This window comes from Acanthopagrus latus, chromosome 7, assembly GCF_904848185.1.
Source record: "Acanthopagrus latus isolate v.2019 chromosome 7, fAcaLat1.1, whole genome shotgun sequence".
NCBI classification, from domain to species: Eukaryota; Metazoa; Chordata; class Actinopteri; order Spariformes; family Sparidae; genus Acanthopagrus; species Acanthopagrus latus.
This window is the reverse complement of record NC_051045.1, coordinates 13,126,287-13,140,563: the sequence shown is the minus strand read 5'-3', so window position 1 is coordinate 13,140,563 and position 14,277 is coordinate 13,126,287. Positions and strand designations below refer to the sequence as shown.

Sequence of the window (14,277 nt, the reverse complement as noted above, 5' to 3'; positions counted from 1 at the left end):
AATAAAAATAAATCTCGTCTGTACAACATGTTGTGCTCATCCATCCTGCAGATCGGATATTTTACTGGTGAAGTGAAAAGCATAAAACAGCTGGTGGTGCTAGACAAAAATGTAAGGCACTGAAGTCCTTAGAAGTAAACTGACCATGACAAAACATGAAGACAACCATATTGTGTTTCTGTACTTTTAATGCAGCACATCACAGCAAAAACGGGATGACACTGTAGACCTAGAGCGCCAGTAACATTGTGTGACAGCCACGTAGCCAGGAATCATAGGAGGAATGCTCAGTTAACAGTTCATGACTAAACCAGATAAGCTTTTAACAATGGGACTGAAGAAAACTGTTAATACAAGCGCTACAGTCTGACTGCACACAACTAGAAAAAAGTTATAAAGTACATTAAGATTATGATAAACAGTAACTGTTTCAAGCAAAGAGAGAAGACATGAGGCATGGTTGTAAGGAATGTGAAACAGAAAATGGATGGTAATCTGGAGAGGGTGCTGGTATGACAGTGAATGAACAATGTTTATAGTATTCAGTGATGCTTCTGTCTGAGCCAAATTGCCAGACAGCATTTTGACAATTTATCAGGATACAACAAAGGAATGTTACGGAAGAACAACAGGTGCACACAGTGGAGTAATAATGCAGGATTAGTATGCTGCACTATGTGAAAGCCACAAGCGGGCACTTAAATACACATCAGTTTACTGGTCTTCATGAGATCATCTCCAGGTAGTCAGTCACAGTCCTCAGTTTGCAAAGGTCTGGCGCACAGCGTTGGCGATGTGCTTGGCGCTGATGCCGTAGAGGTCCATCAGCTCCTGGGGCTTTCCGCTGCGGGGAATCCCGGTCACTGCGATCCTAGTCACAACAATGCCGGGTTCTTCGCCGACTGCTGACAGGACTGCTTCACCAAGACCACCTGGACAGAGGAAACAAACCATCAGCACGTCCACACAGCAGAAACAAATCTGTTCATATTAGAGATGACTGTGTGATGCCCTTATTGGAACACTGTAGATTATGAAAAGCACACTTGCTACTTGAAGCAAACTAGTAGCACTTCGAGCATTTGTGCACATGATTGCAGAGCTGTGGGACATTGCAACCCACCCTCTTTGTAGTGGTCCTCCACAGTGATGATGCGTCCCCCTGTGGCTCTCGCACTCGTCAGAATGGTAGAGGCATCAAGGGGCTTGATGGTGAACGGGTCGATCACACGGATGTTCTTCCCTATAGGAAAACACTACTTTAGATATGTTCTCAAGGCATAATGAGCTAACTAGGCAGTTTAGGCCTCCATCCAGTGGATTACTCAAACATTAAAAACTGGATGCTAGTTAAATTATGTAGTTCTAAATACCTACTTCTACCCACTAGAGGGCAGTGTGAGCTTACCTTCACTTGCCAGCATGTCAGCAGCAGCAAGGGCTTCATGCAGAGTCACACCAGCTCCAATCACAGTGACATGATCCTTGTCAGACTGGCGCAATACCTGTGAAGGGACAACAATCAGGCTTATGTCTTGCTGTCGTCGTCACTAATGGATACTTTGTGCACGAGGATGAAAGTGCATGATCATGGTATTGATTATTACCTTGGCTACACCCACTTCAAACTTCTCATCGGGAGAGTAGATGACTTCAGAATCTGGTCTGCTGGTTCGGATGAAACACATACCCTGAGAGTATAGCGATTGAGTTAGAACATAATGCGATTCCCACATCACTGTGAATACAACTTCGTACACAAATGTCAACACTAAATGTGCCTACCAACCTTTGTGTTTGCAGCCAGCTCGACAGATCTCTCTGTGGACACTGCATCACTGGGGTAAAATACAGTGCATGTTGGGATAGCACGGAACATGGCCAAATCCTCTAGAGCCATCTGGGAAGGGCCATCCTCACCTGAAGGCAGAGTAACATCAGTCAGAGAGGGGGCACACTCTTCCCTTAAGAAAAATGGTAACGCTTAAGCATAAAACTTACCAATGGAGACGCCGCAGTGGGACCCGACCAGGTTGACATTTGTCTGGGAGACGGCACCCATACGGATTTGGTCATAGGCTCTGGAAAGAAAGGCAGCAAATGTGCTGGCAAATGCAACCGTACGGTCACGGGTGGCACAGCCCATGGCCACTCCAACCTGCAGCAGTAAGCAAAGACATAAGTGATAGCAATTAGTCTTACTGACGGTAAGTGGATGTGATTAAGCAAGTGCAAGTGACAGACAGTAATTAGAGGCTGGGATTACCATGCTACAGAATGAACAGCAACAGATTAGACCAGTTTGGAGAAGATTATGGTAGTAAATAGAGTGAGCCAAGTTTAACCCCCTTTCATAAGTTAGAGTTCTCATGTCTGTCTTCGGTAACACGTACCATGTTCTGTTCAGCGATAAAGCACTCGATGTAGCGGTCAGGGAAGGCCTTCTTAAAGGTCTCAGCGAAGGTGGAGTTTTTGGTGTCTCCATCAAGGGCCACCACTCTCTGGCTTGACTGGCCCAGCCTGGCCAGTGCCACACCGTACGCACGCCTTGGGGCCACCTGTTAGGACAGGAAGGAAAAATTAACAGGGTAATGATGGCAAAACAAATATGTCAGACCTCTTGAACTGGAGGACCCTGGGCCAAAATGTGGCCCTTTAACAGTATTCTGGTGCTTCGATCATTATTTGCTTATTGGCCCATTCATTAGCCATGTCAAAAATGCTCCAATTTCAATTTTTTTTTTTTTTTTTTTTTAAACCTAGGTACTAACCTAACCTACTAAGCAGAGGTAATTTGAAAGCCAAACTGACAACCTACTTCAAAGATTAATAGATGAAATTAGTAGATACACTTATTTGTCCTATAAGTACATTGCTTTAACATATTGAAATTCCTAGCTTTACAGGTTAGGCACAAAATGTAAATGTCTGGCCCCTTAAAACTTCACCATTTGGCCCTTATTTTTTTAAAATTATTATTTAAATGAGAGTTCAATAGGTCTGACTTGCATGTAGGTTAAAAAGTTAGCTGAAATACTGAAAGATTTATGCTCAATGCCATTGCCTTTAAATTCCCCCCCCCAAGACCATTCAGTGACTGTTAAAGGGGCTTATTATTGTTAAACATGCACTGGGTGTCATCTCAAATTACCTTGTCTCCCTTTTTGTATGCTGGGGGTGAGGGCAGCAAGATGGGGCTAAGGTCTGCAGGTGCTGCATCATCCTTAGGCAGCTCAGGGCACAAGGTCTTGTTCGGGACCTGGATCAAAGATTCCAGTTCCTTAAGGAGGGCCTCAGCCCGGTCCTTAGGGATGGGCTTTCCATGCCAGTTCAAATTATCCTCAATATCTACAAAAACAAGAAATAAAAGAATCTTAATGGCAATCTAAAGAAAACAAAATGCTTCAAATATTCACCATCTGAAAACCAGACTTACCTTTCAGTCCTTTGCCCTTTAATGTTTTGGCTACAATGCAAGTGGGTTTGCCCTTGACCTGCTGAGCCTGCCAGAAAGCTTTACACAGCTCCTCCACATCATGTCCATCCACAACATATGTGTTCCACCTATAAAAACATGGCTCAATATTAACATCCTACCAAACATCGCAACAATTATTAACCCAAAACACATGGACATATTAACCTCTGAGCAAACACGTTAAGCATCAAGTTATTAACCAAGTAAGGGGGAGCAGAGAGTACAGAAAGGTCAAGAGGGCAGGAGGGTAGAGAGGAATTCAGACAGCAAAACCTTATGCGTGAGGGGTGCCCAAGACAAATTTAAACCCATGAAGTTCAATAAAAGACAACATTAAAATCTACAGAAGCAGCCTTTTAAGTTTTTCACAGCAGAGATTTGATTAAGCACAAATAAGACAGTGAAGGTTAGGTTTGATAATGATAGTGTATTCAGGGCCATCACCTAAAAGTGTTTCCAAGAAAAATTAAAAGCTGAGGAAGTTTGGTACTGACCCAAAGGCCTCACAGCGTTTGCGGTAGGTCTCCGTGTCATGCTGCAGGGATGTGGGCTCACTCTGACCGAGCCGATTACAATCGATGATGGCCACCAAGTTGTCCAGCTGGTAGTGAGAGGCAAAGGACATGGCCTCCCACACAGAGCCCTCTGCACACTCTCCATCACCCAGCATGCAGTACACACGGTAACTAGAACACGTATAGAAAAACAAAATATTAGCGTTGTTCTTCCAAGAAAAATCACACAATGGTTACAAAAAAAAAAAAAAGTCATAATCAATGTCTGGTGAGCTGAGGCTAGTGGTGGACTTCTCAAAAAAGGGCAGACTAAAGGATTGCAGAACCTTTACCCCAATGACCGCATTTCAGAACAAGTCATTGGTCTTGAGTCAAGAAGATTACAACTGATCTCATGCCAGTTGTTCCCATCACAGGGTCTTGCACTGTACAGTCTTTTTTGGGCAGAAACATCAATAGGCTACTTTATTGGAACCATCAAGCTTTCTTTTATATAAAAGTCTAAACAATTGCATTCTTCTGCTTTGCAAAATCTTGACGGGTCTCCATCCAATACTTGATTTTGAAACATTTACATTGTGGACAAATATGTCATTTCACAACAATGTTAGAATAAACATGTTTAATTTAGGCTCAGTTACTACTTTAGATCTCCATGTGACTCAAACTGCTCTTCAAAATCAGCAACAGCAATGAAAAACGCCAACAGAAGCATCCTTGTTCGATAGCTTAGCCTCAAACAATCATTCATTAGTATCGCTAACACCTCTTAGCATCATAGAGGGCTCCTGCTGGCATGTCAATTAACTCAATTACAACGACACTACCACAGACTTATCCATTAAAAAGAGATTACCTGGCATCAGGCACCACCACAAGAAGGGACTTCCCTGCCTACCACTCAAGCCATAACACTCTGGGTAAACAAAGCTCTTGCCAATTACACAGCAAGCATGACATTGTTACATTTACAGACAGTCTAGATGCAGAATGCAGAATGAGTAGGATTCAAGACTCAAAATTCATCCCTCCTTTCCAGCTCCAACTTCCTCTTGGATGAACGCTTATAATCTGGCACACTGTCTCCATGTTGTACATCCATGTCCTGACCTCACACCCTACAAGCTTTTATTAGCCAGGAGCCAGACATTCGCCGCAAACTTAGATCACTGACTACTGCTGAAGGCTAAAACGCTAAATAGATGGTCCAAATTTTGATATTCTGTTTTTTAAAGCAGGATTAGCAAATCTTTGAACTTTTCATTGACATATTTTGTTTGAATACTCACCTGGATTTGTCAAAGTGTTTGCCGGTATAGGCCATCCCACAGGCAGCACCAAGACCCTGTCCCAAAGATCCTGTGGCCATATCAACAAACTGCAGTTTCTGGGAAACAAGAGGGAATTCATTAAATCCAGATATAAAAAGTGACTTTTACGTGATATTATTTCTGTTGTCAGGATCTTCACTTACTGGAGTGGGATGACCCTCCAGGTCAGAATCGATCTTACGAAGGTTGAGCAGATCGGACTCCTTCAAGTAACCTGCCTCTGCCCAGACAGCATAGAGGATAGGTGCAGCATGGCCCTGAGATCAAGAGGGGGAGGGATGAGTCTTTAAATCAGCTGACTAACTATAGATTATCAATTCATCTTAGAAAAGAAATGTATGCCAACCTTTGAGAGCACAAAGCGGTCGTTACACTGGTTGCGAGGGTCATCGGCTTTGTAGCGCATAGTGTTGAAGAAAAGCACAGACATGAGCTCTGCCATACTGCAGCATGATGTTGGGTGACTGAGGAGAGAAAAATAGAGACGACCTGTTGATCACTGTTCACAGAAGACATTTTAAAAAAAGTAAATCCACATACCATGCACATGCGTGTGTTACTACATTTAGGCATCCTTGAAAACCATTCCAAATGAGTATATTGGACCCATCTTTTGGGATTAGGAATATGATTGTTAATTTGCAACATCAAATCAAGTCTCACAAACCAGAGCCTTTATAAAACAAACAATAAGCAAACTTGTGAAACTATTGGTTATTGCATAGTGGGCCGAGTGTTGTTCAACATGTTTAGAAATCCCATATTACTCAACAGGATCTCCGCTTCCCTAAGTGGGTTAAGTTACAAATAGCATCATTTAAACCATGCTGGAAACACACCAGTTTCTTATTTCACACACTTATCTTAGTCACTTTTTTCTTTTTTTTAAAATAAATGAATCCAGTGTCTTCTTTACCCCTTGTTCTTTTGTTGATCGATAACCTGCTAAGAAAAATCGAAGTAAACTCATGAATACCAAAACCAAGCAATGAGATGCTCACATGTACTGTTCCACAGCAAACAATGAGACGCATTATGTGTTGACCTCGCAGGGTGTCAAAACCTGTTTAAGGAAAGATGGACTGCCTGATAGTCCAGGTGACTATCATGCAAAATGAAGGGAGTGACAAAAACAGGTTTGCCAATCATTTCCTGTTTGAGGGTTACTGGATTTGCACAAATCAAGTAAGTGTGACTTGTGACACACAACCAGCTAATAAGATGTATCTGATTAATTACAGGCATTTCTGACTTGTACACAGAGTTACAGAACAGGTCATAATATTGGCAGCATACCAGGAAGTCAAAAGTTCGGCTACTATAATCTCTAGATTACAGAAACTCTAAAATTACACCCCTTTCAATGAGGTAACTTACTTTTCCCGCTTGGCCATGCGTCAACATACAGTAAAACATTTCTGATAGTGAAGAGGAAGAAATCGGGTTACCAAAAACCCTTGAGGCATCACCACAGGTGCCCTTTTGACTACGGTGGTTCTTATCATGCATGACATAGATTACCTGACTGTAATTCAATCGCTGAGTGTCTGTCTGGCATTTTAAAATTGACTGCAACTTTAAATTAGAGTGGAAATGGGACCACGAGACTCGTCCTTTGGCGTGATCATGTGATTTCTAGTTAGCTAGCAGAAGCATCTCTGTGCTAACGAGGAAGTTTCATCAAGCTAACGCAAAAAAAAAAAAAAGGGATACACTGTCTCGCACTTACTGTACACAACCCAACTACCGATGCAGACGCTGTCACATGTTCTCATCTGTCAGCGGCTTTTAAAAAAATAAAATAAAATAAAAATACGGGCACACACAAAAAGGTACCTTATGCTAGTCTTAGCTTGAACTACAGTAGACCGAGACCAAACTTAACTCACAACACAAGTTAGCTTCAACACTTGTGAAAGTTAGCATAATTACGCGCTAGCTGTCCTACCGCGTGAAGATAATCTGCAGCACGTGCAATCGGGGCCCGCAAGAACAACGTGCGTCTCCTACAGCAAGGTAACGTTACACCTTGTATCGCCCATTATTTCTTCGTATGTAGTGGTTTAAATAATCCAACCTTACGTAACTTTGCATGACTTACCCAGAGTTGGAGGCGCATGTCGCCTTGATGGAGAGGATCCTGAGCTTGTTGGCGATGTCTTTCAGCCCCTGCAGGGTTTTCTCGTCGGGCTTGTGGTAGCTAGTCATCGTGTCTGAGTGGGGTAGGGGGGTTCGCTTCTTGAGAACCGAGTCCGCCTGAAAAGTTCAAATTGGTTATTGCAGGTGGTGCTTTCAGGTGTCGCGAGTTTCGAGTTGTGCCACGGCGCTGCTAGCTGCCCAAAGAGCGAGAGAAGGTAGAGGGATTTATGTCTCCTGTAGCAGCCACGCCCCCCTCCTCCAGTGATTGGAGGAGGGGCTGTGGTGAGTTGCGCAGGAGACTCTGCTTTCACAAATCCTTCTCAGTTCATGAAATATACACATATGTGGTCACTTCTATTTTATCATTTCCCTTTTTTTCTTTTTTTTCTTTTTTTTCTTTTTACAAATCCGTAACAAATGGTAATCACAATAGTATCACTACAGATAGCTACAATGTAGGGAACCATATGTAGTTAGATGGCATTGTTATTAAAATTATCAGGAATAACACTGCACACATTGAAAAGACTTGGGGAAAAAAAGACACTGTTGTGCAATCATTTCCTTGAAAAGGGCCACCTGACTTCCTTGTGTTGTGGTAAAAGGTGTGACAGCGAGATGTTGAAATATCACTGGCAACTTGAGATTACATCAAACTACTATCATAAAGGTTTTTTTTTTTTTTACACAATACAATGGGCTTAGTATTCAGGGTCCTCAGTGTGCAGTTAATGGTTCATGGCATGTCACTGTCCCTTTAAAGCTGCAGTGGGATGGCTGCCAACAGGGAAGTGGAAGCAGTTTTTGCTAGCTCATCCTTACTCAGGGAAACACAGGATTGCGTGGCCTGCAAACCCTGCTGATGTCTTATTCCCGAGTCACTGCCATAGCTTTGTCACTCCAGCTGATTGTGTGCATTTGTATAATGTAAATTAATATATCAGAAATTAAGATGTTAAAAATTTGTATTGTTTAAAAATTAGATTGGCTGTGTGTAAGAACATGACAGTGGCAGCCCTAATGTATGAATTTACAAATCATACAAGATACTCTAATTTATTACCATGAAATACAATCCCAGGCACACACCTAACACAGAGACGCATGGACAAACACACACACACACACACACACCAGGCCCATGCTTTTGAGGAAGTGAAACACTTCCTCATTTTTGGTCATAACCAGTCTTTATCGTTTGGAAATTTCCTCCTCTTTAAGTTCCTGAATTGCCATGAGAAAGACTAGCTAAGCATCAGCTGCAAAGAGAATTAAGATGGGATAGGGTCAGGAAAATCAGCACACTTTAATACTTGTGAATGCCGTTACCTGCCAGAAAGGCTCCACAATGTTATGTCAAGGCCTTTTCAAATATACATTGGATTAAGCACCAGAAAATCTTGCTGATTAATACGAGTAAGAAATAATGATAATAGCTCTCATTTGACAAACCTCCCTTCACAAAACTTTTGATGAGCTTATCATGATAAGTCCCTGTTTCTCTCTCAGAGGTTACCAGAGGATTGATTGCAGCAGCAGCCTGAACTGGAGCACTCTGGAGGAAATAAAATTCCTGCCTCTAACTGAGCTGACATTTCTTGCTTTTCTCTTTTGACCTGCGCCTTTTCTTGTTTTGCTTAAGTATTGTTTTGCTAAACAAACACACCACTTACCCTATCTGATAACTGATCGACCAACCTGTAAGACTGAAAGATTTCAAGGCAGGTACACCCAGGCCATCCAGTCCTTTCAGCCTGTTCCCTGCCATACTGCAGGTAGGTAAGCTGGTATGGCTTCTTGGGCCAGTTTTCAAACCTGTACCTGTGAAATGGAGGACGTTGAAGGATTATACTCATCCAAAGTGTTGTTGGGTTTAAACTCACAGGGGAGTACACGCAACCAGTGTTTGTGCACAGGGTCAAGTCCAGACACAAGAACCCTTCCAGGAATGCTTGGTACACATTCCCAAATGAATGCATTTCATGGCATCTGACATGTGGATAAGCTGGAGGCTTCTGGGTCTTCCTTGAAAAGAGTTGGGGGAGGCAATTAAGGGCAAATTAAAGGATACGTTCATCCAAAAGTGAACACTGTCATCTTCTATTCATCCCCAGTTCCAACTGAAAGTTGGGTCAAGTTTCATTATCTACAAATCTTTTCTTGAGTTTCACAGCATAACAACTTAATTAGGGTAAGCTCGAGGCTACAATGTGTGTGACTGCTGCAATTTACCATTATACAGTCGCATCATGAGCACGAGAGTGTTGGGAGCAGATGTAAACAAATGTCCTTGGTTGGGAGTCTCATTTGATTTCTGCAGGTCAATATGTTGCATTGGAGATTTCATAACAAGAGCTGAGAGTGCATTCCTTTTTTGAACCACAGTTTTTGCAAAAACACACCTTAAGACATCACCATGAAAAATGTCAAAACATTAGCTACAGTTTGCATATGTATAATGTCAATTCATATATCAGAAATGAAAACTTTAACATTTTTTATTGTTTGAAAATTAGATTGTGGGTGCTGTTTAGCTTGGTTGGTAGAGCGGGCGTGTACAGAGGCCTTTTCCTTGCTGCAGCAGCCCAGTGTTCGAGTCCTGGCCTGGGGCCCTTCGCTGCGTGTCACTCCCCCACATTCTCATCCTGTTTTCTGTCACGTCTTAATCCGTCCTGTCAATAAAACCAAATGAAGGCCAAAAAATTAATGGAAAAAAAATTGTAAAAGTTAGTGTAAGAACAAAACACTGGCAGCCTTGTATGCATTTACAAATCAGACAAGATACTCTCTCAAGATATACATTACTTTCCAATGCAATTCAATCACAGGCACCCACATACCATGCCAGTGATTTTAAGGAAGTGAAACACTTCCTCATTTTTGGACATCATTACCTGTCTTCATGGTTCGGAGATTTCTTCTTCTTTAAGTTCCTGAAAAGACACACATGACATGAGAAAAACTAGCAAGGCATCAGCCGCAAAGAGAATTAAGATGTTTCTTATCTTTACATGTATTCTCTCCTGGGCCTCAATCCTCTCCCGAGGGCTGACGGGTTCTTTGTCAAGTCGCTCCAGTTGTGGCAGGACAATCAGCACACTCAGCCGGTAGTCTACCGTTTCCACCAGAGGATTCCCAGAGAGGACCAAAGCTCGCAGAGTTTTTGACACAAGTCTAAGGCATTTCAGGGCAATCTCATCTAAGATTGCATTCCCTCTACGGGAGAGAGACACACATATTATAGGATATATGATCTGGGGTATTTGGTGTTTTACTGAAATAATGATGGGAACCACAATTATAAGACAAATCTGTCCTACTGTGATACAACTGTGTACCTGACATTGAGGTACTGTAGACACTTCATATTGGAGCTGAGGCCATCCAGAGTGTCTAACTGGTTGTCTCGAAGATGAAGGGTGGTGAGGCGCTCCAGCCTTTCTAGACCCTCCAAACGTTTGATAACGTTTTGAGCCTGAATGACAGCAAGAACAGTCATAGGCAATCTGTTCTCTGGGTCATTGTATCAGCATTAGGACTAAATCGTTGTACTTTTATTACCAGATATAACTGTCGCAGGTTGGGAAGGTTGATGCCTTCAGTGGTATCCAACTTGTTTCCCCTCAGCTCTAAAGTTACCAGGTTTGCAAAACAGTTACCCTGAAGGCCGTTCAATCTCTGAATGCTGTTACCTGCCAGAGAGGTTCCAAAATGTTACGTCAAGGCCTTTTCAAATATATATCAAATAAGGATTAATAATTAATGATTAATACGAGTTTGTTATACCAAAGATATAATGATAATATCCCTCATTTGACTGACCAAACTTTACAAAACTCTTGATGAGCTTAATACACAGCGTGAGTGTTTGTACAGGTTGGTCATTGTAACCCTTTTCCCTGTTTCTCTCTCTGAGGTTACCAGAGGAGGTTGACTGTAGTATCAGCCTGATCTAGAACACCTGGTCTCAGTGCTCATTGTGATAGAAAAGTCCTGCCTCAAACTGAGCTGATCTTTCTTGCTTTTCTCCCCCCACGACTGTTTTCCTCCCTCACACCATCTTTCCACAAATCTGCATTTACACCGCTGATGCCACTAACATACACACTTTGTAGAACTGTTCATTGTTTTGTTTCTCATGTCAATTATAATAAATGCCTCATGTTCATTTTGCGCACCACGTCTTTTTTAACATGGCACAGAACAAGGTTATGACAGCCATCAGTCTCAGTGGTCTCAAACTGATCCAGTAAAGGGCCGCTGTGGCTGCATGTTTTCAATCCAACCAAGCAAGAACACACCTGACTCGACTTAATCAATCAACTGAGTTGTCTTTACACAGTTGATTTGTTGGATCAGGTGTGTTCATGCAGCCACACAGCGGCCCTTTACTGGATCAGTTTGAGACCACTGCATCATAAACACAACACTTATCCTCACTGAAATGAGACAACCTGTTAGATTGAGACATTCCAAGGCAGGCCCGCCCAGGCCATCGAGTTCTGTCAGCCTGTTCCCTGCCATACTCAGCCACTGCAGGTATGCCAACTGAGCAAATGGTTGCCCTTTGATGCAAGCGACAGCATTATTGTCAACCTACAGAAGAAGACACATTCAAGATTTACCATCCGTTAGAGTGAATGATATCAGCACCAGACATGTCATCTTAAAACGTATAATCAAGGAGAGCTCCTTGCCTTTAGCCAGAGCAGCTGGGTCAGAGATGCCAGAGGAGAGAGATCAGTCATGTGGTTATTGGACACATCCAGAAAACGTAGGTGGATGTAACTGCTGATTGCAGCTATGTCATTCAGTCTTCTGAGGTGTACAGTGATAACAAAGCAAAGAGATCACATTTAAAGAAGGGCAATATCAACTTTAAGCTACAGAGCAGCGGCAGCCAGTTCTACCCTCTTACTTTTCTTTTAGGTCCAGTTTGACAAATGCGTGTCCGAGCCCATTTCCTGTTCGGCACAGTAATGAGAGCCCATGACTTATGGTTTCTTGGGTCAGCTGGCAAACCTCTACCTGTGAAGTGGAAGACAGTGACGGATTAAACTCATCCAAAGTGTTGTGGGTTTTAAACTCACAGGGGAGTACACCCAACTGGTGTTTGTGTACAGGGCCAAGTCCAGACACAAGGACATCTACAAACAGACCCTCAAAACTACCCATGGAATGTTTAAACCATAAATGAACCCTTCCAGGAAGTACGTCCCGTGAATTACTAGTGATCTCTGAACTTAAACATCCAAAACCTCAATGCTTTGTGGGAGCAACACAGACTCAGGGAGCAGTGTTAAGGGAGCAAATAATCTCTTAACTAGTACTGAGATGTCAATAGTAGACTCCACACTAAGGTTTTAAGAATAGATACCCCATCCTTTCATTTAATGTTGTGGGTTAAATGGTACATATTCAGAAACTAATTTTTCAATTTCATGACATCTGACATGTGGATGAGCTGGAGGCCTCTGAGTCTTTCTTGAAAAGAGGTAGGCGAGGCAATTAAGGGCAAATTAAAGCATACATTCAAGCAAGAATGAACATTGTCATCATCTACTCATCCCCATGCCGACTGAAAGTTGGGTCAAATTTCATAATCTGCAAAACCTGCCTTGAATTTCACAGCATAACAACTTAATTAGTTGGGGATTTGTTTTATTATATAACAAGTCCCCATCTACCTCTGTTGTTTAGGAGAATGCTGCATCACTGTTTTGCTGTAAAGCTCCAGAAATGTTTTTCTGGACCCACGTCAGACAGGGGGAAGATTTGGGCCTTAGGGAGGAACATGAATACATCTTCTCGAATCTATTAAGCTGGACAAGGTGCAGAGAGACGTTTTTTGTTTTGTTACATTATATAACAAGTCCCCATCTACCTCCATTGTTTTGGAGAATGCTGTAACACTGTTTTGCTGTAAAGCTCCAGAAATGTTTTGTGGACGACGAAACTCCACCTACCTTTCCATCAGTATGGGGGTGAACGGATATATACTTTATTTGTATTCATAGGTGAACTGAATCATTTGAATACATGGCCTGACCTCTATGATTGGGGTAGGTAATAGATGACAGTTAGGATTGATAAGAGAATGGTAGAGGGTGAGTGCAGTGCCTTTGTTTACTCCACCTATATAAAAGCCCTAATACCACAATACTAGAGTCCAACTTGTACAGTATTTAAGTATTATCAAGTGGGGCAATCATACTTAATGACGTGAGTCGTGCTATAAATCAAAGGGACTAACGTTATACCTTATCGCCCTCTTCAACTCCGTCTCGACGCGTTTCTTCCTCTCCTTCTACATCCGACAAGACTGCATCTTCATCTATCTCAGACATCCTGGTCAGTTTGACTTGTTTTCACAAAAAGTTGCGGCAAACCAGTCGATAGGTGACCAACTATTAGCTAGTTATAGTTAGTCCAACTGCACCGGGTTTAAGTAGATTACAATGAAGTTACTAGCTGCCAGTTTAGCTGAGTTAGCTCGTAGCTACTTTGTATGTGACTGCTGCAATTTACAGCCGCTAGCTATCCGGTTAAACTTTGTTCAGTTCAATTTCTAAGTTTTCATTACGACCATTATACAGATAAAGAAATTCTAGGTAGAGGATAGTGTTAAATCTGATAAATGTAACGTTAGCTAACCATCCCAACTAGCAGACCAACATCCGCGTTTGTCGTTGTTGCCATGGAAACCCTACAGTCGCAACATGAGCACGAGAGTGCTGGGAGCACATGTAAACAAACGTCCTTGGCTCGGAGTCTCATTTCATTTCTGCAGGTCAAGATGTTGCATGGGCGACTT

The 14,277-nt window shown here is 42.3% G+C and overlaps 2 protein-coding genes across 2 annotated transcripts; both read right to left on the bottom strand.

Annotated features, from left to right (window-relative positions):
* Positions 1–170: 170 nt before the first annotated feature.
* tktb (transketolase b) lies at positions 171–7,691 on the bottom strand. The gene is made up of 14 exons (XM_037103897.1): positions 7,426–7,691; positions 5,671–5,788; positions 5,468–5,581; positions 5,283–5,380; positions 3,973–4,164; positions 3,437–3,564; positions 3,152–3,348; positions 2,394–2,558; positions 2,002–2,158; positions 1,790–1,920; positions 1,608–1,691; positions 1,409–1,505; positions 1,124–1,243; positions 171–932 (listed from the first exon to the last, which is right to left on the bottom strand). The coding sequence occupies exons 1-14, from the start codon at positions 7,530–7,532 to the stop codon at positions 760–762; spliced, it is 1,881 nt and encodes a 626-aa protein (XP_036959792.1). The 5' UTR covers positions 7,533–7,691; the 3' UTR covers positions 171–759.
* A 2,252-nt stretch (positions 7,692–9,943) lies between these two features.
* Positions 9,944–14,184, bottom strand: lrrc23 (leucine rich repeat containing 23). Its single transcript, XM_037103902.1, has 9 exons — positions 13,724–14,184; positions 12,382–12,491; positions 12,161–12,281; positions 11,918–12,059; positions 11,025–11,155; positions 10,802–10,938; positions 10,475–10,679; positions 10,358–10,396; positions 9,944–10,135 (listed from the first exon to the last, which is right to left on the bottom strand). Exons 1-8 carry the CDS (start codon positions 13,808–13,810, stop codon positions 10,364–10,366), a joined length of 966 nt encoding a protein of 321 aa, XP_036959797.1. The 5' UTR covers positions 13,811–14,184; the 3' UTR covers positions 9,944–10,135; positions 10,358–10,363.
* Between the last annotated feature and the right edge of the window lie 93 nt (positions 14,185–14,277).